Source organism: Mastomys coucha, unplaced genomic scaffold (genome assembly GCF_008632895.1).
Source record: "Mastomys coucha isolate ucsf_1 unplaced genomic scaffold, UCSF_Mcou_1 pScaffold9, whole genome shotgun sequence".
NCBI classification, from domain to species: domain Eukaryota; kingdom Metazoa; phylum Chordata; class Mammalia; order Rodentia; family Muridae; genus Mastomys; species Mastomys coucha.
This window is the reverse complement of record NW_022196915.1, coordinates 57,016,476-57,044,436: the sequence shown is the minus strand read 5'-3', so window position 1 is coordinate 57,044,436 and position 27,961 is coordinate 57,016,476. Positions and strand designations below refer to the sequence as shown.

The window sequence follows — 27,961 nt, the reverse complement described above, 5'->3', positions numbered from 1 at the left end:
CGATCTCGGGTGCCTCTGTTGTTGCTTTTAAATGCTCGGAACAGATGTTCTATTTGTAATAAAAATTTTTATTTAATTAAAAAAAATCCCCAAACCACAGCAGGAACTGTTAAGTATAACAAGAGCTGGCGCACATGTGCGGTTGAGATACACAGGGGAAGAGGTAGGAAAGCCAAGCAGTACTGGAAGGGCCATGGGGGTAGGGGTCAGCTGTTGGCACCAGAAGGGCCATGGGGTAAGGGTCAGCTGTTGGCACCAGAAAGAGCCATGGGGGTAAAGGTCAGCTGTCTGAGGCAGTGACACTCTGTCCTGGGGGCTTGGACACCAAGAGGAGTTGAGTTGAGCCAGGGCTATCCTGGATGTCTCTCCAGGTCAGAGTACACAGCATAGGTGGGGCAGAGGCAAGGGGTTCTGTAATCTCCACAGGTTGATGCCACCCAGGGAGACCATCTGAGTGCTGCACCTTAGAATTCCGCCTTCCCGCTGTCAGTCAGGAATATCTTCAGTCCCCAGAAAGCTCCAGGGGTCCAGGCCTCCCAAAGATCTGGCAGTGGTATTTGAGGTCTCTGTCACCAGGTCCCCAGTCCCTGCTCACCCTGTCTGCTAGCTTCTGCTCCAGATCAGATTTCTGTGTCTGCCTTCTTTCCCTAGCCCACGTGGTGGCCGGCAGAGTAAGGCCAACTATGCTGGCAGCAGTCACCAGACAACCGATTTTAATAGAGATCGGGAAGCAGAGAGAGGAGAGAGGCATAAGCAGGACCCAGTGGTTCTGCCCATGTTGTTCCCTCCAGCCAGCCTGGCCCATTAACTGAGGCCCTCTTTTCCCCAACTCCACAGCTCTTCTGTAAGGGAAGAATTCTGTGGCTCCCAGTCCAGCAGACCTACACAGTCGGAAGAGCTTTGTATGGATGTTGGTGAGCTGTAGCGTAGCTGGGGGTGGGGGTGGGTGCCAGGGGCAACACAGGATAAAGCAGCAAGAGGAAGTGTTGTTTAAACCAAAACAATCCCAAGCTTCCCCAAGGGGTGGAGTACGGGGGTCAGAAGGAGTCATGTACCCCTCGCATGAACCTGATACCATAAAGAGGGGAGCAGCTGTAGGCACTACAGTTGATCCCTTTAGAGCCAGGGCCAGGATGAGGAACAGGGTTCCCTGCTTGTGCCCAAAGAGATATTTGTAGAATGGATCACACCGTCTAAGTTCCCCAGTACCATTTCCCCATTGAAATTATGCAGACTGGACACTCGGTTACCTGCCCACCACCCCTCCAGGCACCAGGATCCCTTATTTAGCTTCCTGTAACGTCCCCACAGCTGCCTTCACTGCTTGGAATACAGCCCGGTCCATCTGGGAACAAGAAAAAACGACACAGAATTTTCAATCACCTTCCTTCTCTACCCTTCTCAAGAACACCTTTAGCCAGCACTGACAGACCAGCAGCCAGAGCTGTCCTGCCTACTGCGGCTGTGCCCCGAGGAGATGAGGGCAGCAGTGCACTCTGCCTTTAAGCACTCACCTGGGCATAAAGCATACGGTGGTCAGGGGGCAGGCTGGCTCCCTGGTGGCAGAGCTGAGCAGAGAGGGCAGAGGTCTCAGGAGACAGAAAGTGCTGAGTGACACTGATTGTGCTCACCAGGCCCTGCACCTGTGCCATGGGTGGGGGGTGAGGGGGAGAATGTAGGACAAGGGCAAGAGGGTGAGTTGAGGCTCAAACCATACTGTCCCCTCCATCCCTCTGATCAGTAAGTCTACTTCCTTATCCAACTTTTTAGAAAGCAGTAACCCCTAGTTATAGAACCAGACATCCCGAAGGCTATGGCCAGAACAAGACCTGAGAAATGCTGGAGTGCTGAGTGAGCTGGCCAAGACTAGATTAGATCTCTGGAGAGGGTCCCACATAGCTTTGAAGTCTTCAAGACCCTCAGCTTTGCTATCTCCATGGCTTCCCGCCCTGCCTAGCTTTCTATCAGGTAAGAGAATGCTGTGTGATCAGGACTCTGACATAGAGTCCTTGCTCCTCCCGATACTCTGATCTTCTGCTAAACCCCACCCACCAGGGAAGCACCTGATGGGGCGCCCCAGCAGGCACCAGCACCGCTTCTCCAGGGGCCTGCAGCAGGGTCCAGCAGCTCACACCCCACTCCTCCCTTAGGCGCCGGCGCAACCCTGCATCCAAGTAGCAGCTGCCTGGGGCACCAGGCTCCAAGGTGCCTGCTCCAGCTGGGCACACCTTCAAGAGGAGAAAGGGAGATGAATGTCTCTGTGGGGATGAAGGCAGGGATTCAAAGAGAAAGGGGTGGGGTCTCTTTGGAAGATCAGGTGCAATAGGGTGCTGAAGCTGTCTTGAAGGGCAGGCAAGAGAAGGAAGAGGTAGGAGAGAGGAGGGTTGGTGGTAAGGGATGGGAGTAGGTCCAGGTTGGACTGGAAGGAGTTTAGAGTAGGGGACACTCAAGCTGGGGGTGGGGGGAGGGATCTAAATCCCTTCCTTTCCTGGGATGTGTTTTTCATAGCTTCTGTGACCCTGGCCTGACCTGTTGTTCTCTCCATGTCCCTTTCTCCAAAAACCCAGGATGATGTCGTGCACAAGCCCCATTCAGAACTCTCTTCACAAGGAGTTCTTAAGTTTTTGTAAACAGCCTGTATTGTAAGCCAAACTGGGGAGAAACCAGTAGCTTCTCTCCTTGGGGGGTTCAAGGAGGGGGGAGATGATCCCGGATCCAGGAAAAAGCAGGGCCACACAGAAGCTCTGACTCGAAGTGGGTGGACAGGCTGAGGCCCCTGCAGCAGGCCCAGCTACGGGATGGTCACCAGCCCAGGCAGAGCCCAGGCTCTGTGACAGGCAGGGACAAGTGAAGTCCAGAAGAGCTGCCCAGGGAACACCTGCAGAAGTGAGTGCCAGCACCATGCTCCAACTGGCCACCAGCTAAACCCACTCTCTTCAGCTAGGACCTCAGCCATTGTCCCTGGATTGAGAGGGTGCTGGCAGGGCTTGGGTGGGTTGAGAGGCCTGTGAACCACATCCCCCAGGGAGGAGTCCCAGGAGAATGCCAAGGTTCCTTAGTCCAAAGATTCAAGTCTATCCTGGGGCTACAGCAGTAACAGGCCACCCAGTGAGAAAGTGCCCCTCAGACCTCCCCATGATTCACCCCACTGGGTCGTATGGGACTGCCAACAGCCAGCCACACCCAGAGCAGACAAGGCCATCTGTTGATGATGGTGTTCTTGTAGGCTCCCCTCTGCTGTGTCACAGCATCTGCGTGTGCATCTGCAGATGTGTGTGTCTGTGAGCAGTGAGTGCATGGTAGACGTCATATGGGCACTTGCCCGGCTGTGTGTATCTCAGCAGGGGTGAGAATCTTTTCTCTAGGACAACTGGGACTCAGCCGGACTTTGAAATCAGCAGGCCCACCTTTTCATTTATTATTATTATTATTATTGTTATTATTATTATTATTATGGTACTTTGGGGGGACAAGGTTTCTCTGTATAATACTGGCTGTTCTGGGACTCACCCTGTAAACCAGGCTGGCCTCGAATTCATAGAGATCTCCCTGCCTCTGCCTCCCAAGTGTTGGGATTAAAGACACGCACCAACATCACATTATTATTATTATTATTAATATTATTAATATTATTATTGTTGTTGTTGTTGTTGTTATTGGTGGGGTAGTCAGGAGGAGTTTCAGACAGGGGTCTTATGTAGCCCAGGCTTGCCTCAAACTAACCTTGTAGGCTGAGGATGACCTGAACTTTCTGATCTTCCTGTTTCTACCTCTTAAGTGCTGGAATTATAGGTATAAACCACCATGCCTGGCTCATTTATTTCTGAGACAGGCTCTCATTATATAGTGTGGGTTGGCTTTAAGCTCGTTGTGTCCCTTCTCCCTCAGTACTGCTATACCCTGTCTGCTATAATCTTTATTAACCCATCTCTCCTGTCCTTCTGGAGTCTTCTGCCTTCTTCTCTCCCTATCTCCACCACTAGGTACCTATCCTGGTAGGTATATGCCCCCACCTTCCTCCCTCATCCCTCTTCATGGCTAGTGCCTCCTCTAGAGGTCTCTCCTCACAGTATGAACTATAAAAAAGGGAGCAGCTGTTTCTTTTAGCCCCGCAGCCCAGGAAGGGGAAACTTCCTGTCCCCAGGAGGAACCTAGAGTTGGCTAAATGTAAGCTCAGATCCCAGGGTTACCACTAAGCCTCGGTTTTCTCATCTGTAAAATGGGAAAGAAACTGTCCCCACCCTCTGCTAACTCAGAAGTGAGGAAGAGAATTAATTGTTTCATTAATTGAAACAATTCACCAAGACCCTTAACACTATGCCTCACCTCATCACTGGATTCTGACTCCTCTGCTCTACCCTCTCCTTCTCTGAGTCCCACCAGAGAATCACACTTCTCACCTGCTCCCTCTGCACCTGTACCCGAATCTAGCTAATTCACTTCAGGACTAGTGTAAGCAGCGGGATCACAGGAGATGGGAGAGCGCGCGCGCACACACACACACACACACACACACACACACACACACACACACACACGAGATCTCAGGACATGGGAACATACACAGAGATGGGCAGGGACAAAGAATAGGCTCTGGGTTCCCTCCCTCCTCACCATCTGGAGGAAGCGACGGATGCGCTGGGCATCCTGGGCCCGGAACACATGCCACACAGTGCTGGTCTGGCTACCTGGAGACCAGAGCCCCTCCCCATCCAGGCCTGAGAGGAAATCTGCAGGAGAAAAATGGCTCAGGTGAGCCCAGGGTAGGCAGAGGCAGACGTCATCGACAGCTTGGCTTGCTGGTATCTCCAGCCAAGGACTCACCTTTCTGTGCTCGGTACCAGGGAGGCAGCTGTGCCTCAGCGTGTACCAGGATACTGATTAGGTCAGACACCTCCACACATAGGTTCTTGGTCCCCAGGTGTCCACGGTGTGAGTTCACACCTGTGTGGAGGTAGAGCAAGAACATTTGGAAGTTAAATGAGAAATGTATTCTCAGCCCCCAAACCTGGGCACGGAGGCACACGTGCCCTAAGATGATAGGTAAGGTGGGGGAATCGGGTGGATAGGAGAGGAAGGGCACTCACCATAGGCCGCCCAGAGCTGGGGCTCCAGTGGATGCAGCGTGAGGCCCAGGGGGAGGTAGGACGCTAGGTTGAGTTTCCCTTGGTGGGCACAGTACTCTGGGAGTGGAAGGCTGGAGGCAAGGTTCTGCACCCTGGGGATAGGGATTGGCAGAGGGAATCATGCATGGCAAGTCCAACCCAGGCCCCTGAGATCCTTCAGAGCTTCCCACTGCTGGGGTACTATCCGGAGGGCAAAATCCATCCCCCAGGAATTTCTCTCATTCCCCCTAAGACAGACCCCTCCATCCCCTGCACTAGCTAGACTTCTATTCCTAGACCCTTTAGAGAGCTCGGAGAGCATCAAGGGTGAGGGGTGGGAGGACTGTTGGTGGCTGAGAAATAGGCCTGGTCTTTAGTACTGTACATACCTGCTAGCGTCCTTATCCCCCAGGGTTCGATGTAGCAAGAGGACAGAGCCCTCATCTAACTTTGGACGTGCTAAGGGAAAAGACAGATATCATTGACCCAAGGTAGAGCCTCTTGGCCCAGAGACTCTTTCTTATTATCCCCATGACACTCATCCCTAAGTTTAGTTTCTTTCTTGACCCCATCTGCCTCCAGGGCCCCTGGACACATGAAGCCTCAAGGTTAGGCTCCCAGCTCCCTCTATCCTGTGTCCGGAGTACTTACTCTCAGGATGAGAGAATCCCTCCCAGAATGCTGTGCTGTCCAGGCTTGTGGGCTGGGCAGGCCCAAGGGCAGTCAGTGTCTGCACCTGGCCACCAAGTGTCCCAAGAGCTTCCATTCCCCACAGGCTAAGTCTCAATGTCTTCTGGATGCCGGACACTAACACAGGCTGCGGGGAAGAAAGGAAAAGAAAAAAGAGAAGAGCTGTTAGGAAGTCCATAGCGGCCAGGTGGGGGCATGTTGTGACATCTGGGGAGAACATGTGGGGAGGGGGGTTGAGAAAAGACCAGCCTTTGCTGCTCCCTCTGAGCACCGGGACACTCTGAGCCTGGGGACAGGAACCCTGTAAAGCAGGTGAAGTCATAGCATTGGGAAGAGAGAGGCAAGCCAGCTTACCTGGCCCTGCCGCCAGTGTTCCTGGAAGAGGTGAAAGCCATGCTTAGGCCTGGGCTCCTGCAGCCACAGCAAAGCTCCAGGAGGAGACAGCCGGGTTCGTACTGGTGACAGTGGAAGGCTCAGGCCCTTACGTAAGCCTGACCCTGCTCGAAGGCCTGGCCCCAGGGCTTTCTCTTGGATCTTCCGTTCTACTACCTGCGCAATAATGCTGTCCAGGATGTTGGTAATGCGGTCATCCTGTAGGGAGACAGGGAGGCTCAGGACCACTTCAACCGATTAAGGATGGCCACCCAGCCTCTGGTCCTCAGGCTTTTGGCCCTCCCTCTGAGCCCTTGCTCACACTGGGCAGAGCTGGGGTGACCGGGGCAAAGGCCATGTGAATCCGCTCATGCCCCAGGCAGAGTTTGACAGCAGTAGAGGCTAGCAGCTCACAGAGAGAGGGACAAGGAAGGGGTGACCGGCCAGCACGATCCTCTGCTGGGCTCTCAGTGGAGTCTGGGGTCTCTGTTGAAGAAGAAAAGAGTGACTGACTCTCTGCTTGGCCTTTAGTTCTTACTTCAATAGCACCTCAGCTTTACTGTGCTCTTTCTGGGTGTCGTCCCATCTCTGCCTTCCTAAAGAAAGTTGCAGAGCCCCTAAGAATAGTGGCTCTGAATGGGAGTCTCAGACTGGGAGACAGCTCAGCAGGCAGGCACACAGAATTTCTGTGTAAGCATGAGAATCTAAGTTCAACTCCCCAACACTCACAAATAAAACAAACAAGGACCAAACGAAATGTTGTCGTTATGCCTGCCACCTCAGCTCTTGGGTTGGGGAGGGGATGGCATTGGAGCTGGGAGCCCTGCTGGCTGAGGTTTGCTGGCCACCAATATAGCTTCAGGTTTGGAGAGACCCTGTCTCAAGGGAGTGAGGCAGAAATGAATGAATGCATCAGTAAACAACAGGAGAATCTGGATAGAGGAGTCAGGACACCTGTCCTGAGGTGAGGGATGGCCATTCTTGTTCTATGTGTTGCTGGGGAGGGGAGTTGATGGCCAAAGTAATATCACGTTTCTCCTTGCAGAGACTTTTATTCCCCACCTACCCCCTGCATGCCCAGGCCAAGGGGTGCAGGGAGCCAGCCACTCACCTTCTTTGATATCCTTGGTCCGATTGGAATCTCCATTGCAGGAAGGTTGTGGAGCTGGAGGAGTTTTCTCTGTTGGTTCCTTCTGTTAAACCCATCCACCACCACCCCCCAAATCCAAGCAGAGGTTTTAAAAATGGCAGACACAACTCAAGTCAATGTTCAAGAGTCAGCAATGTGTTCCTTTAAAAATTTTTTTCATTTTATGTGCATCGGTGTTTTGTCTGCATGTATGTATGAGGGTGTCAGGACTCCTGAAACTGGAGCTACAGACGGTTGTGAGCTGCCATCAGAGTGCTGGGAATTGAACCCAGATCCTCTGGAAGAGCAGCCAGTGCCCTTAACCGCTGAGCCATCTCTCTAGCTCTAACAATGCATTCTTATAAGTCCTCAAGTTGTTTGCCAGAGAGTGAAATGTTTGAAAAACAGAGGGAGTGGGGAAGGAGAGGGAGAGAGAAAAAATTAAACTGCTCATGGACTTCTCCACAGGGCATGGTCTAACCAGTGTGTTAAAATAGGCACAAACAACAATAAATAATAAAATATGTAGACAAATAATTGGGAAAAGTAAAAATGTTAATAGCAACATAGGAGCTCACTATTATTTTCTTAATTATACTTGTCTACACTTTCTGAATTTTGCACATGGATGTGTGGCAGTGTTTGGTATATAAAGATAAAGTCTTGCTATGTATTGTATTCTGGAGACCAAGGCAGATGGACTATAATTTTCATTTAACCTGGGCTACATAGCAAGACCTTATCTTTAAACAAACAAACTCCCAGAAGGACAATAAAATGGATCTTTTGTTTTTCCATGTTAAGGACAAAGCCCAGAGCCTTATGCACGCCAGGGATGCACTCTGGCACCAAACTACATCGCAACTCTTGGTTTTTATGAGACAAACCCCCTATGTTGACTAGGCTGGTCTCAAGCTCCCTTAACTCCTGCCTCTACCTCTCAAGACATGTGCCATCATGCCCGGCTCATGAAACATTCTCAACAGGGTCAGCAAGATGGTTTGGCAGACAAGAACAGCTGCCAGGCCTGAGACCTTGAGTTCAATCCCCGGAACCCACACACTGGGAAGGAAAGAACCAACTCTTACAATTTGTCATGTGACCTCCACATGTGGGCCATGGCATGTGCTATGCTCCTCCCCCATAAATACACAATTCATAAATAAATGTTAAAAATTTAAGCTGGGCAGTGGTGGCGCATGCCTTTAATCCCAGCTCTTGGGAGGCAGAGGCAGGTTGGATTTGTGAGTTCAAGGCCAGCCTGGTCTACAGAATGAGTTCCAGGACAGCCAGGGCTACACAGAGAAATCCTGTCTCAAAAAACCAAAAGTAAAATAAAATAAATGTTCTTTTGTCATAGAATCACAAAGTTCATTAAAAAAATTTTTTTTCACAGTGCATGTTAAGTGCCTGCCAGGTGCCTGAGGTGGTATGGAGAAAGCTGACATCGAACAGAAAGGACACATGGCTGGGGTGGCAAAATTAAAGTGACAAAGGCTAAGTGAGGCAGGACTCTAGGAAGCTGGGAGAGAGGACTTGTGGTAGGGGGTGGAGGGAAAAGGTACAGGCTAGAGTCAGTGTCAGGATGATGCTTCCTGGGAAGGTAAGGAATCGCTTTTTCTGCTAGCTTCTATGTCCCTCTTCATCCCCACCCACAGTGAAAGATCCCTCCTCATAAACGGCACTCATCTGCATGCACACTGTTCCACCCAGGGCTCCACTGACTGGTGCTTGCCACCCATGCCCTGACGCTTACCTGCTGACCCCCGTCCCCGGGGGCCCACACACGGGCATCAACTTGGCAGAAACAGTGCCCCCGAATGTCAAACTTGGCCCAGACTTGGTGCATCACAGTGCTCAGTTCTGCCAGCGCTGGGTGTGTAGAAGAGGGATGGAGATGGAGCAGCCTGGCCTCACCAACCAGACGGCCATGTCACCAGGGTCAGGAACAAGACAGTTTGACTGTCTCCCTCCGGGATCCACCCACCACCTGCCCCACCCCTTCACAATGGCTCACCCTGGCTGGAGACAAACTGGGTCAGAATCAGGGAACAGGCAGCATGCCCAGCCTCCTGAGCACAGTCATCTGTGTGCTGTTCCTGAGAGCCTGTGAGGAAGAGAGGGAGCTGCAGGTCCAGAAAGCAAGGTAACCACAGGTTAAGGTCAAGGAGGAAGGCCAAGTACACGGTATTTAAATACACGGTATTTGAAGCTGGGAAGCTTGTGCATCCTTGTCTTTGGAATGCAGAGGTTTTCAAACTTCCAAACTGCTTTGCAAGATCCTAAAGCAGGGTGGGGGTGGGGGTGGGAGAATGAGACAGCTTAGCAGGTAGAGGAGCTTGCCACCAAGGACCTGAGTTTGAGTCCCAGGACTCACATGATGGAAGAAGAGAACTGATTCCCAAATGATGTCTTCTGACCATCATACATGCTTGCTGTGGTGTGTGCGTGCATATATGTGTGCATGCCATACACACACACACACAAATCAATCAATCAATCAGTCAGTCAATAAATAATAATTTTTTTTTCACTGAAGATTCCAGGGTGGTTATATAAAAATTTATCTGATTCTAGAAAAGGATCAGACTGAATCAGAGGACCCGAGTCTAAAATCTCGGCTATAACATTGACTTGTTTTGGGATCTTGGATAGGTCATTGATCATCTCTGAGTTATTCTTATCTGGATGATGGAGACCACACCCATTTTACGATGTTAATGTAGAAGCTGATCAAAGTGAGAAGTGCCAAGAAGGCACCTAACTTCTATGTGTTTGCATCTGAGTGCAAGCATGCACGTGCATGTGTGGACATGTTCACCTTATCTTTTGATGCTAGATCTCTTACTGAACCTGGAGTTCATTAATTTAACCGGGCTGGCTGGTCATTGAGCTCCAGGAACCTGCCTGCTTCTGATCCCCAAGTGGGCCACCATGGCCAGATTTAACACAGGTGCTAGGGATCGGAACTTATGTCCTCATGTTTGCTTGGCCATCACTTTACTCACCAAATTCATATCTCCAGTGCCCAGGTGAATTCTTTTAAAGAATGGGTAAGAAGGGGGACGAAGAGATGGCTTAGTGGTTAAGAGCATTCACTGTTGAGGATCCAAGTTTAGTCCCTAGCATACACACGGCAGTTCATAGCTGTCTATAACTCTGGTTCCAGGGGCTCTGACCCCCCCCTTCTGACTTCCATAAGTAGCAGGCACACATGTGGTACACACACATACATGCAGACAAGATACTCACACATACAAAATTATATGAATCTAAAAAGGCAAATCTGTTTTTTTTTTCTCACCTGTTTTTTCCCTGTTCTTCCCAGCTCCGGCTATGCGACCACAGGCTACACACAGCCGGTGGTTACAGTGGGAACATCTCCAGTGGGTGTTGAAGAGCCCGTGGTGGCAACGGCTGCAGCAGTGTGGAATGCCTGGACTGTCCTCTGTCATGGCTGGCCCCTGGCCTGATGATCATAGAACAGAACAGGGTCAGAGGGCTCAAGCCCACAGCCCCCTTGGGGAAACCACATATAGCAGGGTTCTCAACCTGTGGGTTACAACCCCTTTGAGGGTCAAATGACCCTTTTGCAAGAGTTACAGATTAGCTATCCTGCGTATCAGATATGTACATTACAATTTATAACAGCAACAAAATTGCAGTTATGAAGTAGCAACAAAAATAATTTTGGGGCCAGGCGGTGGTGGTGCATGCCTTTAATCCCAGCACTTGGGAGGTAGAGGCAGACGGATTTCTGAGTTCGAGGCCAGAACTACAGAGTGAGTTCCAGGACAGCCAGGGCTACACAGAGAAACCCTATCTCGAAAAACAAACAAACAAACAAAATAATAATATTAATAATAATTTTGATAATAATAATAATTTTGTGACTGGGGGTCAGCACAACATGAGGAGCTGTACGGAAGAGCATTAGGAAGGTTGAGAACCACTGAGCATAGGAGAGGCAGGGAGCAATTTCTACCAAGAACCACTGGAAGAAGGGTGCTGGGCTCCTTGGCCATTCCTCATGCTTTACTCAACAGCCTTGTCTGGCAGTAGCCATCCTCTTAGGGACATGCACTCCTAGGGCAGCAGTGGCCTCAGCTTCCTAGGCCAGCCCCACCCCCAGTCTTGCCCCAGGGACTTCCCCAGTGTGCCTGTATTACTAATCCACACCACTTCAGCACATTTTCCCATCTACTGCCCCAGCCCCCAAGCCCCACTGCTACCAGAAGTGGAAAGGCAGAGCAGCTCCTTCGATGGCCTTTCCTTTAATCCAGGGGATGTTAATAGATTAGAAAAAACCTAAGAGGTCACTCCTGCCCTTACCCAAAGGAGTGGGGTTTTGTTGTTGTTGTTGTTGTTTTTAAGAGCCAAGGTTCAGACTAAGCCATGGTTAGTAGGTAGAAAGGGCCCCAGCTGAGCACACATCCGGGACACCCGATCATGTCCCAAGAAGGCAGAAAGCGACTCAGAGTTTCTCGGGAATAGGTATTGTCCTCCCAGAGCTCATTTCCACTCAGGGAGACAACCCACAGACACAAGGATGACTATAGAGCTCCTGGCTGAAAAGACCATGGGAAGATGAAGGTGACGTGGCCGGGAACTTCACAAGTGGCCCCAAAAGATGAGTAAGCTCTTATCCATCAGGTAGGAAGGGATGGCCAGGGCATTCCAGACTGAAGAAACAGCTAGTGCCAAGGCCCCAGGGGGCAGACAAGCTTGATGATCCGGAAGGGAAGAACTGGCTGATGTGTGTCAGGAATCCAGCTTGGGAGTGGCCGGATCCTGCAGGAGCTGGCTCATGACTGAACAAACTAGGGGCTCCCCTCTCTGGAGTGGGAGAGTGACACTGGTGATCTCTACGAAAAGAGTAACGTGGGACCAAAGCTGCAGAGGGGTGGCCTGGATCTGAGGACCCAGCTGAATGTTCTCTACCCTCAGCCTGAATCCCATCAACTTCTGAGGCCCATGAGCCTCACCACTCTAGAGACCTCCCTTGCCCTTAACCTCTCTGGAGTCACCTCACCTCCAAGGCTCTTGAGACACTTGAGACAGCTTATGGCTGTTTCCTCCACCAGCCCAACTGTTCCTCAGAGAGCTAGACTGAACCAAAGTTTTAGACTTCCCAGGAGGATCCCCACCCAGGGCCAGAAACCTCAGGATTGACCAAGAGTCCGTGTTAGGGATAGATAGGAACAAAGAAGGACGGAGCTCTCCTGAGTAGGCCTGGGAACCCCCAAAGCACTGGCAAACGTGGGTTGGGAGGGACATGCAGGAGCAGGCCCACAAGGAAGATCTGCTCACCTTCACGCTGTGCCCAGGCAAGGGCCTCCCGCTCCTTCCGCAGCAGGCGGCAGAGTCGGTCACCCAAACCGCTCAGCAGGTGCTTGGCCAGGCCCTTGTTGAGTGGAGCTTCTGGGTCAGACCCTCCTCCTTCCTCGGAAGTGGCAGAGGAATCTTCCTCCTCCAACTGCTTCTCTTCCAGGGGCAACCTGAAGATGAGAGGAAGCAAAGGGGCCTGAGGAGAGAGCCCATGGGTGGGGGTGAGGTGCTGCTGGCTCTGCCTGTCAGACACAACACTCACCTATGTGATTTCTGGGAGTGGCCGGTCAGCACCCCTACCTCTCCAGCTGCCTGGACACAGCTTTGGCACTGAGTGACACCTGCTAAGTGATGCTGGCAGGATGTATCCTCAAGTCTGGATTCCTGGAGCCTAGCCCTGCCATTTCGTGGCCCTGGGGAGACAATGCATCTGCTTAGGGAGTCTTGTTTCTGGGGCTTATGCTAGTCAAAGCCCTGAATTAACATCCACCCTTGTCCACATGCAGCTAATTCAGCCCCTGGTCCCCTGGCTTGTGAGGACTCATTCAGAACCCGAAAGAGGACCAGTTCGGTATGTTCCACACACAAAGGCTCAACAATAGCTGGAGATATTCCTGACAGGAATGGAGGCTTAGGGTTGTTTAGCATGTTCAGCCCAAGGCTCTGGGAAGCCTGAGCAATGGTCCTTGTACACATGCAGAATCCAGCCAGTATAGACTTTGAGTAGGTCGGCTAAAGGCTAAGTGGCTATGTGACACTGTGAGATGATTCCAACGTGGACAGATGGGTGGCCGGAGGGCACCGGAAAGGGAGAAGGTCAGAGTTTCAACACAGAACACAGGTGCTGTAACCCAAGACAGCAGAGGGGTCAACAACTTCCCAGCCCAGACTGAGGCGCCCAAGGGTGCAGACAGACCCACACCAGGTGCAGGGCCAGGTCACAGAGATGGTCCTCTGGGCCCAGCAGTCCAAGAGGCTGAGAATAAGGTGATCCTGCAGAAAACAATCTGGCTCCAGGATTGCTGGAACCCTCTGTGACAGACACAGTGTAGCAGAAGAGTCCACGATGTACCCTAAAGGCCATCCTGCTGCAAAGTCCAAATTGAGTCTCCGTGATTCAGCTGTCCAAAAGATGCTGACAGTGGTCCTTGAGGAGAGGTAATGCCTAAACTAGGATCCGTGGCACAAATAACTGTGGCATGGAACACTTTTTGTTTCCTAAGAGCCATGAGTTCTTCAGTTCCCGGACGAGCCATTTAATCCTTCCTGTTGTCTTCACAAGGTAGGGAGCATCTTTACCCCCTCTTTATAGATGAGGGAGCTGAGGTTCTCAGAGGTGAAGAAATGGTCTCCAGGTCACAGCTACTGATCAGCATGCCAGGAAGCAGCTATGTCCCCAGAACTCCTGCTCCGGACCATGGCATTGCATGGCCTCTAACTCACTGAGAGGCAAGAGATGGAAGCCACTGGCTAGAAGGCTGTGGTAGCCAACACTAGGAGCCAGAGAACTGTGTTGATTCAGGAATGAAACCTTCCATCATCCTAGGATGACCCATTGCAAAGGCCCAGCCCCGCAGCCCATCACCCCCTTACCTCTCTGTTCCTCTTGGTACTCTGCCTCCGCCTTGCTTCCTGTGGATGTCTTTGGGGTCTCCTGCCAAGCCCTGGCCCCCTGCCTCCCAGGGCCTGGGAAAGGGTGGTATGGGCGTTTGGGAGCCGGGCCCTGTGCTGCTCCCTGGACATCTGGACTGCCTGCCCTCTTGAGTGCCCGGAGCCCAGTGGCTGGGCTCTCTTCCTTCCCTGGACAGCCACCTGGGCACTCAAACTGTTCCGAGTGGCGTGTGAGCCAGGTCTTTTTCAGCTTGGTGTGATGGCTTGGAGGACAGGCCCTGTTATCAGCTTTGTTCCTGTTTTCACTGGATTCCCCTGGCCCGCTGTTACCTCCCTCTGGGCTATCCTGGCATCTCCTACAAGGGCCAAGATCCCCCTCTTTGGGAGGCAGATGGGATGAGCAACAGCCCCCTGGAGGGGTAGGAGGCCCAGGAGATGGGCACCTTGGTGTGGCTGGTGGTCCTAGCTGGTACCCAAGGCTATTACTTCCTGACCCAGCCCAAATGTTGCCAAGAGTGTGAACCAGGCCAGGGGGACAAGAAGGCCAGGGGGTCCGAGGAACAGTGTCTGGGTACCCCAAGAAAACTGGGCAAAGATTCTGCTGCCTGCCAGCTCCTGTCTCCCCATCCCTCTGGTGAAGTGAGGGGCCTTCTGCTTCACAGGCTTGTTGGAGATGCCCACCAGGGGCTAAGCCCAACATTCCAGACTCTGCCAAGGGCTCCTTTGCTGGCCTGAGAATGTTTGGATCCTTGTGGTAAAAGCCCTAAAAGAGGAAGAAGGATTAAGCTAGTGCTGATGTAGGTTCTCCGCATTTAAAAGAGCAAACAGGACTGACAGCAGTCACTATTGAATTCACAGACTGTCAAGTAAGTGGTACCACCTACCACGACACCCCACCCCAAGCTTTCCAGAGGCTGAAGGGTTAATGCTCGACCAAAGGACAAATGATGGCCAAAGGACATCAGGACCTCCTAGAGAATTCTGGGCTTTGACCCTCATGTCCTTTTGTCTGTTTTGCTTTTTGGAGAGAGGTTCTTTCTCTGTAGTCCAGACTAGCATAGACCTCACAGTCCTGCCTCAGCCCCCTGAGGACTGAGATTTCAGGCATGCACTATCATGCCCATCTTTGACTTCCAAACATTTAAAAACCTAGTTCTAGGCATGTGAGGTGGCCTGTCAGAAAGGAGCCCCAGAAACAGGCCACGAGGACTACACGGCTCTCCCACGCTCGGCCCCCACGATAAGGCCAGACATTCCATGGGCAGAGTTTCTAAGGCCTGATCCTGGGTGAACTGTGGGTGAGTCAGTGGCTGTAGAGGCCCAAGGGCAGGGCAGGGAAGAGGCGGGGAAATAGATCTGCCCAGTGTTTGGTTGTCTTCAGGGATAGGGACAACTGAACCCCATGCACCCACTGTGTTTCGTCACTCACCTTGCTGCCTAAGCTGAAGGCAGAGGGCACTTTTGGCTGGCTCCCAGAGTATACCCATGGGTTTGGGGCCAAAGGCCAGTCATATGGACGCTCTGGGGGCAGGCTGGACATCAGGTAGGGAGGCAAGCAGGTAGGAACCCAGAAGGGAGCTCGCTCTAGAATCTTGGTCTCCAACAGGAAAGGGCAGTGTAAGGGCCGGAAGGCCACAGGGTCACTCTTGGGATGGCCACCACTATGCTCAGGTATCAGGGGGCCATAGCGAGGTGGGCATGCTTGCCCACAGAAGGCCAGTGGATGGGCCAGCATCGCTTCCTTCCAGCGCAGTCCTTCCTTGCTGCCCAGCCAGTTGCCCTTCCTCTCTCCATTCCAAGGACCCTCACCCTCCACCAGTGAGAGTGTGTCCTTGGGGCCTTGGAGGAAGCCAGGAGGGAGCCAGGAGTCTGGGGTGCTCAGAACACCCCTCCAAAAGGGAGCAGGTTCTTCTAGGCACAGTGCCCCATGGCGCAAGCCATCCTGTGGCGAGGTACCAGGCTCCTGTCCCACAATGCCGTTCGCAGGGGCTGTCTTCTCCCAGGCTGGGCTGTCCTTCAGGAAGGTGGGCATACTCTCCATCATTCTCCTGTCCTCATGGGGCTCTCCCAGGGAGGGTCCTGGAGTGTAAGGACAAAGCATGAACCCCTTAGGCACATGGTCCATGTATCTTAACCGTGGGCACCACCCTGGGAATACCAAAGTGGCTCAAACCAGTAAAGCAAGTGTCAGGCCACAGCAGGGCACAAAGCAGCCTTCCCCAGGTGGCCCAAAGGATTCTGCTTCGTGGCAGGAAGTTGATGCCTTTTCCTAAATTCTGGCCCCTATCTGAATGTGGGGGTCCAAAATCAATAGAAGGTTGTCACTTCTAGGGTGAAAGGCTCTGCCCTTATGGAGCTAAGAATCTGGTTACAAGTCTTGGAAACGGATAGGAAGCAAGACTGCAAAAGGTTAGCTCAGTAGAAGACACTCAGCTGCGAGGACAGGGAGGCTGGATCCTGGCCCTGACTCTGTGTCACCTGCTATTCGGATACCCAGCAGATCATTTTCGCCTCTGGGTTTCAGTGTACCCGTATGTTAAAGAGGGACTCAGAACACCGAGGACTCTCTCGGAACATCAGTCCGTGGTTTTTGGGGGTGCTGCTTGCCCACTCCTATCTTCAGCCCCCACCAGACTTGCAAGACTGGGATGTTCAGACCTGGCAGGCTCGAGTCACTGGGCAGGGCAGCTAGCCAGGGCTGCTGGCTGGTGTCTCCCTACACCTGGGCTGTCTGACTCTGCCCCTTCATGGGCTCTAGTTTCTTGGCATCTTCAAAGAGTACTAGGACAACTACTTGGGGCTAGGATCTCGGCTCCCAAGGGGAGCCAGCATGTGAGAAGGGATTACGAGGTTTCAGACTAGGGTGGGTCGAGCTGCCCAAGCCCAGCAGCAGTGCCAGGGCACCGCTGCTAACTGCAGCCCGGAGGGGGGAGGGAAGGAGGCGGGGAAAGCAGGCTGGGCCCCAGAGAGACGCAAGCGAGGGAAAATTGAACACGCAAGCGAGGGACCAGGATGACAGGTGGCACCAGATCAGCTGTAATCTCCCGGAGCAGTCCCCACTGCGAGGCCAGAGGAAACCCCAAGAGGGGTGGATGTACGGGAGCCTTGGCGGGAGCGCCAAGATTTTTTGGAGCTGCAGCTTGCTCTCAGTCCAGCCCCCTTAGTTGGACATCCTAACTTTTCCATGTTAAGATGTTCAGTTCAGAATGACACCGGCATTTCACTCCCTGCCTGCACCTTGGGATCAGCTCATAAACTCCCCCATTACAAGTAGCTCAGAACGCTCTCCCTCTCGGCGCTTACCTGGGCTTCACAGGCCGGGCGCAGTGTGGGCGGCGGTCGTGCTAGCCGGTGCTGGGCACTTGCTCCCCATGGGCCGGCTTCGGGGCGTTCTCCCGCTTTCTGCTCAGCGCGCTCGCGCTCTCTTTCCCCCCGGGCGTCGGGGGCGCTCTAGGGCCGCAGGTTGGAGGGGTCGGACTCCGGGATTTGCAGGATGCGGCACACGGCACGGATGGGCCGCACCAGCTTCTGGGCCGAGGCTGTGGGTTGCGCCATGGGACGCCGAGACTCCGTGCTGCGCTTTGGGGAGGGTCGAGCCGGGGCTAGGGAGCGGGTGTCCCCGGAGGGAGAGAAGGATCCGGGCCGGGGGGAACGCGCGCCCCGGGTCGGAGATGGCTGAGTGGGGGGAAAGGCCGAGGGGCCGGGGAAGGGGGTCGTGCCTGGAAGTGGGGGGCCGATCCTGTGAGCCAGGAGCGAGGCACCAGCGAGGGCGCAGCACCGCGTAGCGCGGCTAATGGAGGGAGAGCGCAGCGGAGAGCGCAGCAGGACCTCTGATCGCCATCGCCAGACGCGCAACTGAGAGTGGGGAAGCTGCTCCGCCGGTTTCCTCCTCCAGCACCCTGCGGGAAACAGGAGCCCGTGATTCGGCGGCCCCGCCTGGGCCTGCCCCCTTCTGAGCCCCGGGGGCTTCCGCCAACGCCCCGGCGATGCCACCGGCTGCGCACGGGGAGAATGAGCCCTTTGTTCCCCCCTCCCCCCCGCGGCACCCGGGCGCCTGCCGAGAGAGGCTCCCCTGGGGCAGTGTGCCAGCTTCCCAGCCGCCCCACCCTCCCGTGGGCCCGGCCCGGAGCCTGGCAGGCGGGCAGCACCCCCACTATAGGTGCCAAGCCCGGGAACTGGAGCAAAGGGCGGGAGGGGCCGGACCAGGCCAGGATGAGGCGGGGTGCCCCCCGGGGTGCTAGGGCGGGGTGGCAGGGAGGGGTCAGTGCCAGAGCTGGCAGGGGCAGTCGGGTTCTCACGGGTCAGTGATGGGTGCTACGACCCACGCCAGCAGGCCCGTGCCTGCTAGACCACTCTCTTCCTGCCCTTTTCAGCTCTGGGCACACCCCAATGGCTGGTGTCTTCCCTACCTCATTCTTCATCACCTGGCTAAGCCACTCTTCATGGTGTCTGGCCCAAGACCCTACCCAGCATCCCTCTCAGGGAACTATGCTTTAGAATCTGGGAGGGCCTGACCTGACATCTGGTCTGTTCCCTGGGCTAAGCACCTTGATTTCTACCAAGTGTCCAGAGAGGCGAGGGGACCAGAAGCACACAAGCATCGCAAGCTCCACTTGGGGTTGCCTCCTGGGCTGCCCCATCCTCAATGTTCTTGGTGCTCCCAGGCCCAGCCTGGAGAGGAGCCCATGGGAGTGGCTCCTGGGAGGGAACATTGAGTAGGAGAGGAAATGGGCAAACAGGGCACCCTCCACCCGAGGAAGCATCCCTGCTCTTCTGCGGGGGTGGTTCCAGAGCACACACACACAAACAGACAGATTCAGACACACACAGACAGATTCAGACACACACAGAAACCCACACGCCCAACGGGTGCTTCCCTTCCCTAAAGGCACCCACCTTCTGCCCCTCTACTCCTGGGCCTCCTGAGCCCAGTCTGAAACAGAAGCAACATCACTTACTCCCTCACCCGCTGTGGAAGGAATGGATTTGGGTGGCCACAACCTGGTCCCAAGTCACTCCACCATTACTGAAGAAGAGGGGTATCCCGAAGAGCCCAAGGTCTTTCACTTAAGGGACAGGAGTGAAGGCAAGGAGCCTTTCACCAGCTGTTGAGAACAGGATAGGTACTTGGGGGAGGAGGTCCGTCAGGACTATCTGCCTGCTCTGACTTGGGCCTTGTTGATACAGATCCTCTGCTTCAGAGACCAAGTCTGTGGTGGGCAGGCTGGCAGGAGGTGTTTACATGGCTGAGTTTTTAATATTCCTTTTCTTATCCACTCCCTTGGGGGTGGCCTGACCCTAGTATGCCATGGGAGCTGAACAGCTGAACGAGGAGGGTCTAACAGGGACTGGAGCAGCAGGGGTCTAGCCTGGCCTCCGGCTCCCAGCCTGGCTCCAGGGCAAGGTGGTGGGGTGGCTTGTGCCTGTGGTCCCAATCTAAGTTCCCTGGCCTACCTTAGCAGAGGCTTGTGGGAGCGTCCTGTGGCTTGAGGCCTGGAAGTGGCCGGAGTGGAAGCTCAGTCTGACCAGAGTCCTAGGGGCTTGTGGCTGTCTTCCCCTAAGGTGATAGGGACTGTGTCAGGGGAGCTGAACCTACCCCCGCACCTCCAGCCACCACATCTGCCTGCCTGTCAGATTATATTGCCTGGACTAGACCAGAGCTCTCAGGACAGTCTTCTGGAATGCTTAGAGGTTAGTAGAGATGAAGGTGAAGAGAAATACCACCCCCACTCCACCACACTCCCCATCCTTGCCTTAGAGCCACAGGCCAGAGTCCTTGTAGCTGGCTGTGCTGTGCTGTGCCTGAGGATGGAGCAGAGCTGAGGACATACACAAAAGACACAAACACAGCGGGGGGGGCGGGGGAAGCCACCCAGTGTGTGGTCACAAGACCAGACCATGGACCTGGCAAACTGACTAGCACCCCTAGACTCACATGGGCCCAGCCCTAGCCCACACCGACCCCTCACACACTGGCACACATGCTGGCACACACCCGTGCTGACAGTCACAGGCTCATTCAACAGCCGGCTGCCCTTTCTCCACCCCAGAGCCCCTTACCTGGGCAAGCACAATGCCCCTCAGGCAGAGTAGCCCCCTGCCCAGGGGTGGGCAGCCGGCAGGGCGGGGGAAGGAGCCCCGGAGAGTCAGGCCAAGCTGCCACTAATCCGGGCGGGGAAAGGGGGGGCACCCACGTCAGAGCGGGGACTGCCGGGTGGAGGGCATCTGAGGACATCCCCTCCCACACACGCGGCCGTCTGGGCACCTAGCCCTGCTTCCCCAGCCCCTCCATCCTTCAGACAGCTGAGGCTGGCCTCCCCCCACCCCACCCCCACCCCTGTGGCCATGCTTGGGGTGGGAGACACGGGGAAGAGGGGATACCGGGAGAAATCTCCCCGGACGGGGGAGGGGGCAGGGAAGGGAAGTGTGGAGATGCTGCTGGAGCTAGGAGGAAGCTTGGGGTAGATGCTATCCTTTCCTCTCGCCCACCCACCCACATCCTTGACCTAATTCCTCTTCTGGAGCCCTTCCTCCCTCTAGCCCTCCCCCACTGCCATCTAGCCTCTGCTGTGTTCCAGGCTGAGCTTGGGACCTGTGTGTGCAGCAATGCTAGCTCTGCCCCTAGGATTCCCCAACCCTAGGCACCAGCGGTGAAGGTCGCTTGTTAGTGAGCACCAATCCCAGATGCTGGGTGAGAAATGGGGAAAAGGACCTGAACAGTTACCCCCTGGAGCCCCTGGAGTGCCTGCCAGGACCCCTAACTCAGCCTGGGCCAGGGCTGGGCTGCGTGTGTGGGACCCAGAGGCTCAGGATGCTGCTGCTGGGAGTGGCAGCCAAAAATAAAGCCACAGGATCCTGTGTGTTGTGACAGAATCCAGAGAAGGGGAAAGTGACCAGGCTCATGAAGGGCCACAGGTCAGAGGAGCAGTGATGGAGTTAGAGGGTTAAAAGGATGGCGAGAGAGAAAGGACTGTGAGAAGGAAGTCCCGGCTGTCATGGTAACAGCCCAGAAAGAGTAGGAAAAGCTGAGGAGTGGGGGTGGGACCAGAACCCACAGAAGGTATGGGACTGGTATGCTAGGGACTGGTCTCTGGTATCAGGTCCTTTCCAACCTTCATCCTGCCTGGGGAGACCAGGGACACTGGTATCAAGTAGAAAGTTGATGATCCTTGGAAAGTAGGAACAAGACCAGACGCTCTCCCTTTAAGAGGCCAGGCCAAAGCATGAGTGGTGGGCCAGGGCCCTTCTTCAGGGGAGTATAGTGCTGGGTAAAGATGGTGGGCCAGGGCTCTTCTCCAGGGGAGTATAGTGTTGGATGAAGGTGTGTCTGGGTCGTTCTCAGAGTTGCTCTGAGGGATGTCCAGGTGTTACCCAGTGCCTCAGCTCAGCTCACGTTTATACTTGCCCAGAAATGCCTACCGCCTGGACCTTCTACTCATTTCTTTCTCTGTGGCCTCAGGATGCTTAGTAACTGTACACTTTTAGCCAGCCATTCGCCGAGCCGTATCAGAGACACTGGTGTTTTGAAAGCTGTGTGGTGAAACTGAGGTGACACAGGGCACAGACAGCAAAGCAAAAGTTCACTCCCACCCTGAAGAGGTTTAAGATGTTTGATGTATGTGTTGATTTAGTCACAGTCCTCCTTCAGGTCTCGGAGGTGTCAGGCCTTGAGCTGAGGCTGGGAATCACACTTGGAGATATGATCGTGGTGACAAATGACTCCGTGGCGTCTAATCCTGTGCCAGGGAGTGAGACAGGCTTCCCAGAGGAAGGGGTGATGCTTTAGCACAGAAGTTAGATGCTAAGCAGGATTTCACCAACAAATCACAGTTATAAAACCCACCGCACCTTAGTTCAACCATGTAGTCTGGGGCTGGGCTACACCAGTAAAATAAGGCTGAAGTCTTGACAAAGGAGGAACAAAAACAGATCTGACACAGTCAAGATGAGAACAGAAGTCTCTCTATAAGTGGCAAGGCAAGGCAAGGCAGAGGCATGCACACAGAGGGCTCTGAGACAGGTGTCTGAGTTGGAATGGGCGAACAAAGCAGGCTGGGGAAGCGCAGAGGTGGGCTCTGCAGAGCCTGGGCACGGTGGCTCCAGCAGTCCTCCCAGGAGGACCAAGTGACTTTGCCCACCTCTCCGGCAGCACATCTATAGAGGAGAAAGCCGTTTCACCTGTAAGATGGACAACGGGCCCCTTCGAGAGGATTCAAAGAAACCGTCTCTGAAGTGCCCAGCACAAGGTCAGGCGTGCAACAAATATTCCACACATACCAGACTCCTTCTCCTGCCCCCTGCCCCCAGGCAAGGAACAGCCCATTTACTGAATAGTGATTAAGAACATCAACTCTGGAGCCAGACTGCCTGGTCCAAAGCCCAATCCTGCCACTTACTAGCTAGGCCACCTTGGGCAAATCATTTGCCCTTTGGGTGCCTGTTTGGGAAATGGGGATCATAATAATAGTAGCTACTTCCATGTCTTCTTACTCCTACAGTATCTAGAAACACATCTTTGGAGTGAATTAATGAGGTGGTAAAGATCAGCATCACATAGAGAGGGAATGCCATAGGGAAAAGCTGCTGAATCCCAATCCGTGTGAAGCTAAATCAGCTACACAGATTAAGTGCCTTCCCTCCAATAAAACCCAGATAATCCCTACACCAAGAGTTAATCCTCACAGGCCATTCCAATTTAGCAGCTCATATTTTTCCTCCAACCAGCACTCTTTACTCCGAAGTGGGCAGGAAGGACAGATGGGATGGGAGGAGGGAGGACCCTGCGTACCACGTGACTCCTACTTTAGGGGCAGATGACCCAGGGATCAAAGGAGATAGGTTAAAGCCAATCCAGGACAAGAGTCTGGGTCTCTATGGATGGAGAAGGGCTCTCATTGGCCCTGCTGGGCTCTGCATCATTCCTTTGGCCTGCCCCATCAGCATCCCGGCCCCAGCAGGGTGAGGCTTTGGCTAGTCTCCGAGCCCCGCCCACCTTGACCTGGAAGGTGGGGGCAGCCTGGCCCTAGGCAGCTGCTGCCCTCTTGTGGCTTAGAGTGCAAATTCACCCTAATTCTATCAGACTGTGTACAGGAAGAGTTTATTGAACTGACTTCTCTAGGTTCATGGAAGACCTAGCCTGCCTCCCCAGATTTGCTCTGTACAGTTTCTACAGGCTCTCCATACCTTTTACTCTTCTTCAAGACTCTTGACTTTTTTGAGACAGGGTCTCTTTAGTCTTAGCTGACCTAGAACTGGCTGTATAGACCATGCTGGACTAGAGCTCACAGAAATCCTCCTGCCCTTTCCCCCTTAACCATGTTGGAACCAAAGGCTTGTGCCAATACATCAGGCTCCACCCTGACTCCACAGGGGTCCCTAGGAGCAACCATAAGAATACTTGCTGCCGGGATGATGGGGCACAGAGATCCTCCAGCAGTCTCTACACCCTTTGGCAGAGCCTGCAGTAAGTTGTTAGTTACAATATGAGATGTGAAGAGACATATCGGGAGAGGCCAAACACTGTTTGGTATTTATTTATAAAAATATTCACAAGCCTGACCTCACTCACCAACACGAAACACGAAGCTAGGACACACACACACACACACACACACACACACACCCAGGCCTTGGGAAAGGCTGTCAAGTATTTTGAAGGACAAGTAGGAATGAACACAGCTGGTTGGACTTTTGGTTTCGTCTGTAGGTGGGGCTCTGGTCCCATGTCTAGGAAAGTAAAAGGCAGAGGAAGGCAATAAATAGGCCCCGGGCCTGGCTTGCTTTGGTATAGTGAGTGTATCCCTGTGCAGGGTACCACACCATGTGCCCCTTAGGCAGAAGCCAGAAGGAGCAGAGCCCAGGTAGCTGGTATGGCAGCAAAGGTCCCCCGCTGGCTCCAGAGGTAAGGCGGCTTGAATCTGCACACTCTAGCTGTCCATGTCTGAGGGCATGGCCTTTTTCCGGGTTCGGACCTTCAGGGAGCGTGAGGTGCCCTTGGGGAGAGAAAGCCAATGTACCATGAATGCTGTGGGCATGGCAGCTCCATCCACCTCCCTCACACTGTCCTTCCAAACACACTTACCTCTCGAGCCAATGGCTTCCTCTTGATCACCCGAAGGCTCTGGCTGCGGCCTAGAGGTTTCTCTCGGGGCCGAACAGGTGGCTGGGGGGCTACCTCATTGTCTGACCAACACTCGTCCTCTGTGTCACTGTCCTGCAGGCCGCCTGGCCGGTATCCTGCCAAAGAGTGGCCAGTAGGGCAGAGCCGAACATTTATACAAGCCTGGGGTCACGCCCAGCTTTCCTCTAGTCTTCAGAGAGGCTGACCTCCCCAGGTCAGTTTTCCCTCCCCCTTCCACTTACCAATAGGGGGTCTGCGTCGAGGTACCTGGTCTTCCAGGTAGAGGGGATCTTGGTAGGTGGGGGCAGCAGTGTCAGGGATAGAGCGCAGGTCTTGCATAGAGAAGCTCCGCAGCCTTCCAGCTAGAGCACCTTGACTCTAGGAGGTGAGGGATAGAAGCCACTGTTAACGGCAGAGAAGGCCTGCAAGGGGAAGGGCTTTAACTGGGAAGCTGCCCTTCAGCTAATCGCTGGGGCACAAGATTCAGAATTGATCTGGCTCAAAGATACTGGGAGTGGGGGAGACCCTGTGAGCACCAGGGCTCAGAGCACCTTGGTAGCAGCCTGCACGGCGGCTGAGGCGGCGATGTTGAGGCTCCGCTTCCCGAAACTGAGCATGGTTTCATAGCTGCGCTCCTTTGCTTGCACAATGCACGCATCGATCTCCTGCAGACCCAGGGCAGAGAGCTCAGATCAACAAAGGAGCCTCGTCTCTGCAGACACCCAAGAAGCCACGGGTTGGCATAATCCCGTGGGCCCTATCTAAGACCCAGGAGCCACAGATATAAGTTCAGAACAACAATTAAGAGCAGGACTCCCCAACTACACACCCACTCCACAACTTAGTGGGTATCCCTTCCATTCTTCCATGCCCATGTCAACTTCCATTTGGCTTGTCACACCCCTAAAGGTCATCCATATGTATCATCCAGGTGGGATGGGGAGGCCAACCCCTATCACAGTCTTTTTTGTTGTTGTTGTTGTTGTTTGTTTGTTTTTACAGGGTTTCTCTGTGTAGCCCTGGCTGTCCTGGATCGCACTCTGTAGACCAGGCTGGCCTCTAACTCAGAAATCCACCTGCCTCTGCCTCCCAAGTGCTGGGATTAAAGGCGTGCACCACCACCGCCCAGCACAATCACAGTCTTGCAGCAAAACTATAGAGGAACAGGAAATAAGACCAGAGCACCTCTGGCTCCCCGAACCTGAGATACAGGACTTTCTCTCTGACACACTTCCCTGACACACCCTCCTCTGTTTCTGCTCTCCCGAGGGGTACCTTCTCATGGCGAGACAGGGATGGGTGGACGAACTTTCGGTAAAGCAGGCTGGCCCCCTTGGTGTAAGGTGAGAGCAGCCACAGCACGAAAGCCATCTTGATCTCATAATAAAACGGGAACCTGTGTAAGCAAGGGGAGGGGTTTGTGTGAGCCAGATGCCAGGTAGTGGGTGGGCCTTGCCAACCCATGGCCTGCCAATCCTTGTGCCAAACCAGGAAATGAAGATGTCCGTGAAGGTTTCTGCTGCCATGAAGATTGCAAAGACAATCCAGTACATCATCCACCGGACCTGTGGGTCAGAGTGCACAGAGCTTGGCTTGGGAGCCTGAGGTGCCAATGTCCGCCCCCGGCTGGCCCAACCCAGAGATTCCTCAAAGCCAGTCCCACTGCATTGCTGGCTACATTTTCCCACATCTGCTTAGACAGGAGCCCCTGAGAAACTGCCTTTCGTTCCAGTGCCCACCCAGCATGCTTCACCCACAAGATCTTCCATGGCCAAGTTAATGGCTGGGCTTCCTTCCACTTGACCACTCTACTGGAGATCTGTTCCACCATTGAGCCCCTGGAGTCTGACAGACGGGCCCAGGCCCTCAAGCATTACCAAGTCCTACCACCTCCCTGACCATCCCCTCAAGGTTGTCATCCACCCCACTCTGTGCACTTACATATTCTCGAATGTTCTTGCTCTTCACAGCCTTGTAGGAAGCATATGCAGGATACAGCATGCCAAATATGAGCCTGGAACAGCAGCCACAGGAGGTGTGAGGGGCACCATGCCCCACCCTCTCCCTGCCAGGTGGCTGCTTCCCCTGACCTGGGTGCGAGATGGCAATGCCTGCCCTGTTTTTCCCGCTTGGCTTGCACAACCCTGGGTGCCTGAGTCAGTGCCCTGGAGGCTGCCTCCCCACCCGGCTGTTTACAAACATCCCAAGCCTGCCCAGGCCTGCGCTGGTGGCCCATGGGTAACAGGACAGACTGAGAACACACAACAAGGTGGGTGAGAACACTAGGCTGTCTCCTCCCACTACACGTAATCAGGCCCAGGGCCACCAGCATGCAGTGAGGGACATTTGAAACAGGTGTTGGAATATCCAAAAGTGAGGTGCAGACTGCGGAAGCTAGGGTGATGGGAAGGAGGCATCTGGATTCTCAGCCCACAGCAGTACCTAACCACCTTCTCACAGGTCTGTGGGAGGTAAAGGCCCTGAGCCCTAGCAGCACCTGTCTGCAGGAAGGGTCTCTGTCAGGCCAGAAGGCTTGCAGGGTGGAAACAAGGTATGCAGTGACCAGGTCCCACTTCAGACCCCCAGGACCGTTAAGTGTGTGCTGGGAAACGGGGTCAGGAAGTTCAAAAAAAAATTCCCTCTTTACAAACGTCCCCAGTTTCCACCCAAAGGCAGGTTGGCATCCTGGGATAAGGGGAGAGGGAGGGGTCTCACAGTGGCCATACTCACACCACCAGGCGACAGATCATCCAGGACACCATCCTGACAGCCTAGGGGATGACCCCAAGAGACAACCGGAGGGACGCTCACTCAGGAGCTGGGACAAGGGGCCGCGTAGCGCTGCAGTACACCTCTCTCCCTCGGTGTAGGCGGAGATCTCACCACTCCTGGCTTCGACCCCGCAGTTGCGGAGAGCCGGGAGAACCCGGAACCAGTGGACAGAGGGCCTCGCAGAGGAAGCCGCCTTAGGACCGAGGCGGGAGGGCGCGTCCCTCCGCCCCGCCGAATCCTGGCGGTTCAGTCCCACAATTCCTGCCGCGCAGAACCGTTCGTCCCCCGTGGACCGCGCCGCTGCTAGTCTCGGGTCCGGGTGGCAGGCCGGACCTCCGCTCTCGCAGAGTGCCGGACCACCTGCACCGGTCTCCGGGGCGGAGTTTGTAACTCACTTAAAAGTTGCACGGAACCAGGTCCTGCCCAACCCCAGAGCTCAAGCTCGATGCGCAGGCGCGATGAAGCCTTCAGAGGGGCGGGACGAGGTCAGGGAGACAAAAGGCCCGTCTCTTAAAGCGGCGATACTCCGCGTACTTCGGAGGTGGAGCCGCGGGTCGAATGACCTTCCAGATCTGAAAGGTTGGCAGGTGGAAAGGTAGGGAGGAACAAAAACAGCCCGAACTCCTAGCTAGGTGTGGTGGCGCACACATGAGTCTCCGAGGTTGAGACAGGAGAATTACCAGTCCAGGTTGGATTACAGGTGTATCAATACACTGTCGCAAACAATCACAAGGAAAGGAGAGGAAATAAACGACTACTCGAGAGTGATCTTCCGATGTCTTTTTATCATTTCTCCATCTCTGCAAAATGGGATAGAGAATGAAATGAGTGATT

General features: G+C 54.1%; 2 protein-coding genes across 6 annotated transcripts; both read right to left on the bottom strand.

Moving 5' to 3' along the window:
• Nucleotides 1-47: 47 nt before the first annotated feature.
• Nucleotides 48-20,424, bottom strand: Hr (HR lysine demethylase and nuclear receptor corepressor). Of its 5 annotated transcripts, XM_031361943.1 has the most exons (21): nucleotides 20,296-20,419; nucleotides 19,690-19,792; nucleotides 17,539-18,134; nucleotides 15,665-16,314; nucleotides 14,218-14,998; nucleotides 12,887-13,037; nucleotides 12,607-12,794; nucleotides 10,601-10,765; nucleotides 9,314-9,403; nucleotides 9,053-9,168; nucleotides 7,279-7,360; nucleotides 6,490-6,653; nucleotides 6,150-6,386; nucleotides 5,757-5,922; nucleotides 5,495-5,564; nucleotides 5,088-5,218; nucleotides 4,825-4,944; nucleotides 4,615-4,730; nucleotides 2,064-2,228; nucleotides 1,515-1,643; nucleotides 48-1,345 (listed from the first exon to the last, which is right to left on the bottom strand). In XM_031361943.1, exons 4-21 carry the CDS (start codon nucleotides 16,277-16,279, stop codon nucleotides 1,283-1,285), a joined length of 3,549 nt encoding a protein of 1,182 aa, XP_031217803.1. In that variant the 5' UTR covers nucleotides 16,280-16,314; nucleotides 17,539-18,134; nucleotides 19,690-19,792; nucleotides 20,296-20,419; the 3' UTR covers nucleotides 48-1,282. The 5 variants fall into 5 exon arrangements, with proteins under 5 accessions (XP_031217803.1, XP_031217805.1, XP_031217804.1 ...); XM_031361945.1 differs by lacking the exon at nucleotides 19,690-19,792 and having other exon boundaries at nucleotides 20,296-20,424; XM_031361944.1 differs by lacking the exons at nucleotides 19,690-19,792; nucleotides 20,296-20,419 and having other exon boundaries at nucleotides 17,539-18,274.
• Nucleotides 20,425-23,737: 3,313 nt separating this feature from the next.
• Nucleotides 23,738-27,555, bottom strand: Reep4 (receptor accessory protein 4). Its single transcript, XM_031362382.1, has 8 exons — nucleotides 27,086-27,555; nucleotides 26,297-26,369; nucleotides 25,844-25,920; nucleotides 25,631-25,751; nucleotides 24,907-25,020; nucleotides 24,598-24,733; nucleotides 24,317-24,471; nucleotides 23,738-24,227 (listed from the first exon to the last, which is right to left on the bottom strand). The coding sequence occupies exons 1-8, from the start codon at nucleotides 27,115-27,117 to the stop codon at nucleotides 24,162-24,164; spliced, it is 774 nt and encodes a 257-aa protein (XP_031218242.1). The 5' UTR covers nucleotides 27,118-27,555; the 3' UTR covers nucleotides 23,738-24,161.
• Nucleotides 27,556-27,961: the final 406 nt, after the last annotated feature.

Excerpts from the sequence above, each read along its gene's own strand:
- Hr (XM_031361945.1), bottom strand. The coding sequence starts at position 16,279 with ATGATGGAGAGTATGCCCACCTTCCTGAAGGACAGCCCAGCCTGGGAG. Across the intron at positions 5,219-5,494 it reads GGGGATAAGGACGCTAGCAG|GGTGCAGAACCTTGCCTCCA; the intron begins GTATGTACAGTA and ends CCCTATCCCCAG. Across the intron at positions 1,346-1,514 it reads ACCGTATGCTTTATGCCCAG|ATGGACCGGGCTGTATTCCA; the intron begins GTGAGTGCTTAA and ends TCTTGTTCCCAG.
- Reep4 (XM_031362382.1), bottom strand. The coding sequence starts at position 27,117 with ATGGTGTCCTGGATGATCTGTCGCCTGGTGGT. Across the intron at positions 25,752-25,843 it reads ACGGACATCTTCATTTCCTG|GTTCCCGTTTTATTATGAGA; the intron begins GTTTGGCACAAG and ends TTGCTTACACAG. Across the intron at positions 24,228-24,316 it reads GGAAGCCATTGGCTCGAGAG|GGCACCTCACGCTCCCTGAA; the intron begins GTAAGTGTGTTT and ends TCTCTCCCCAAG.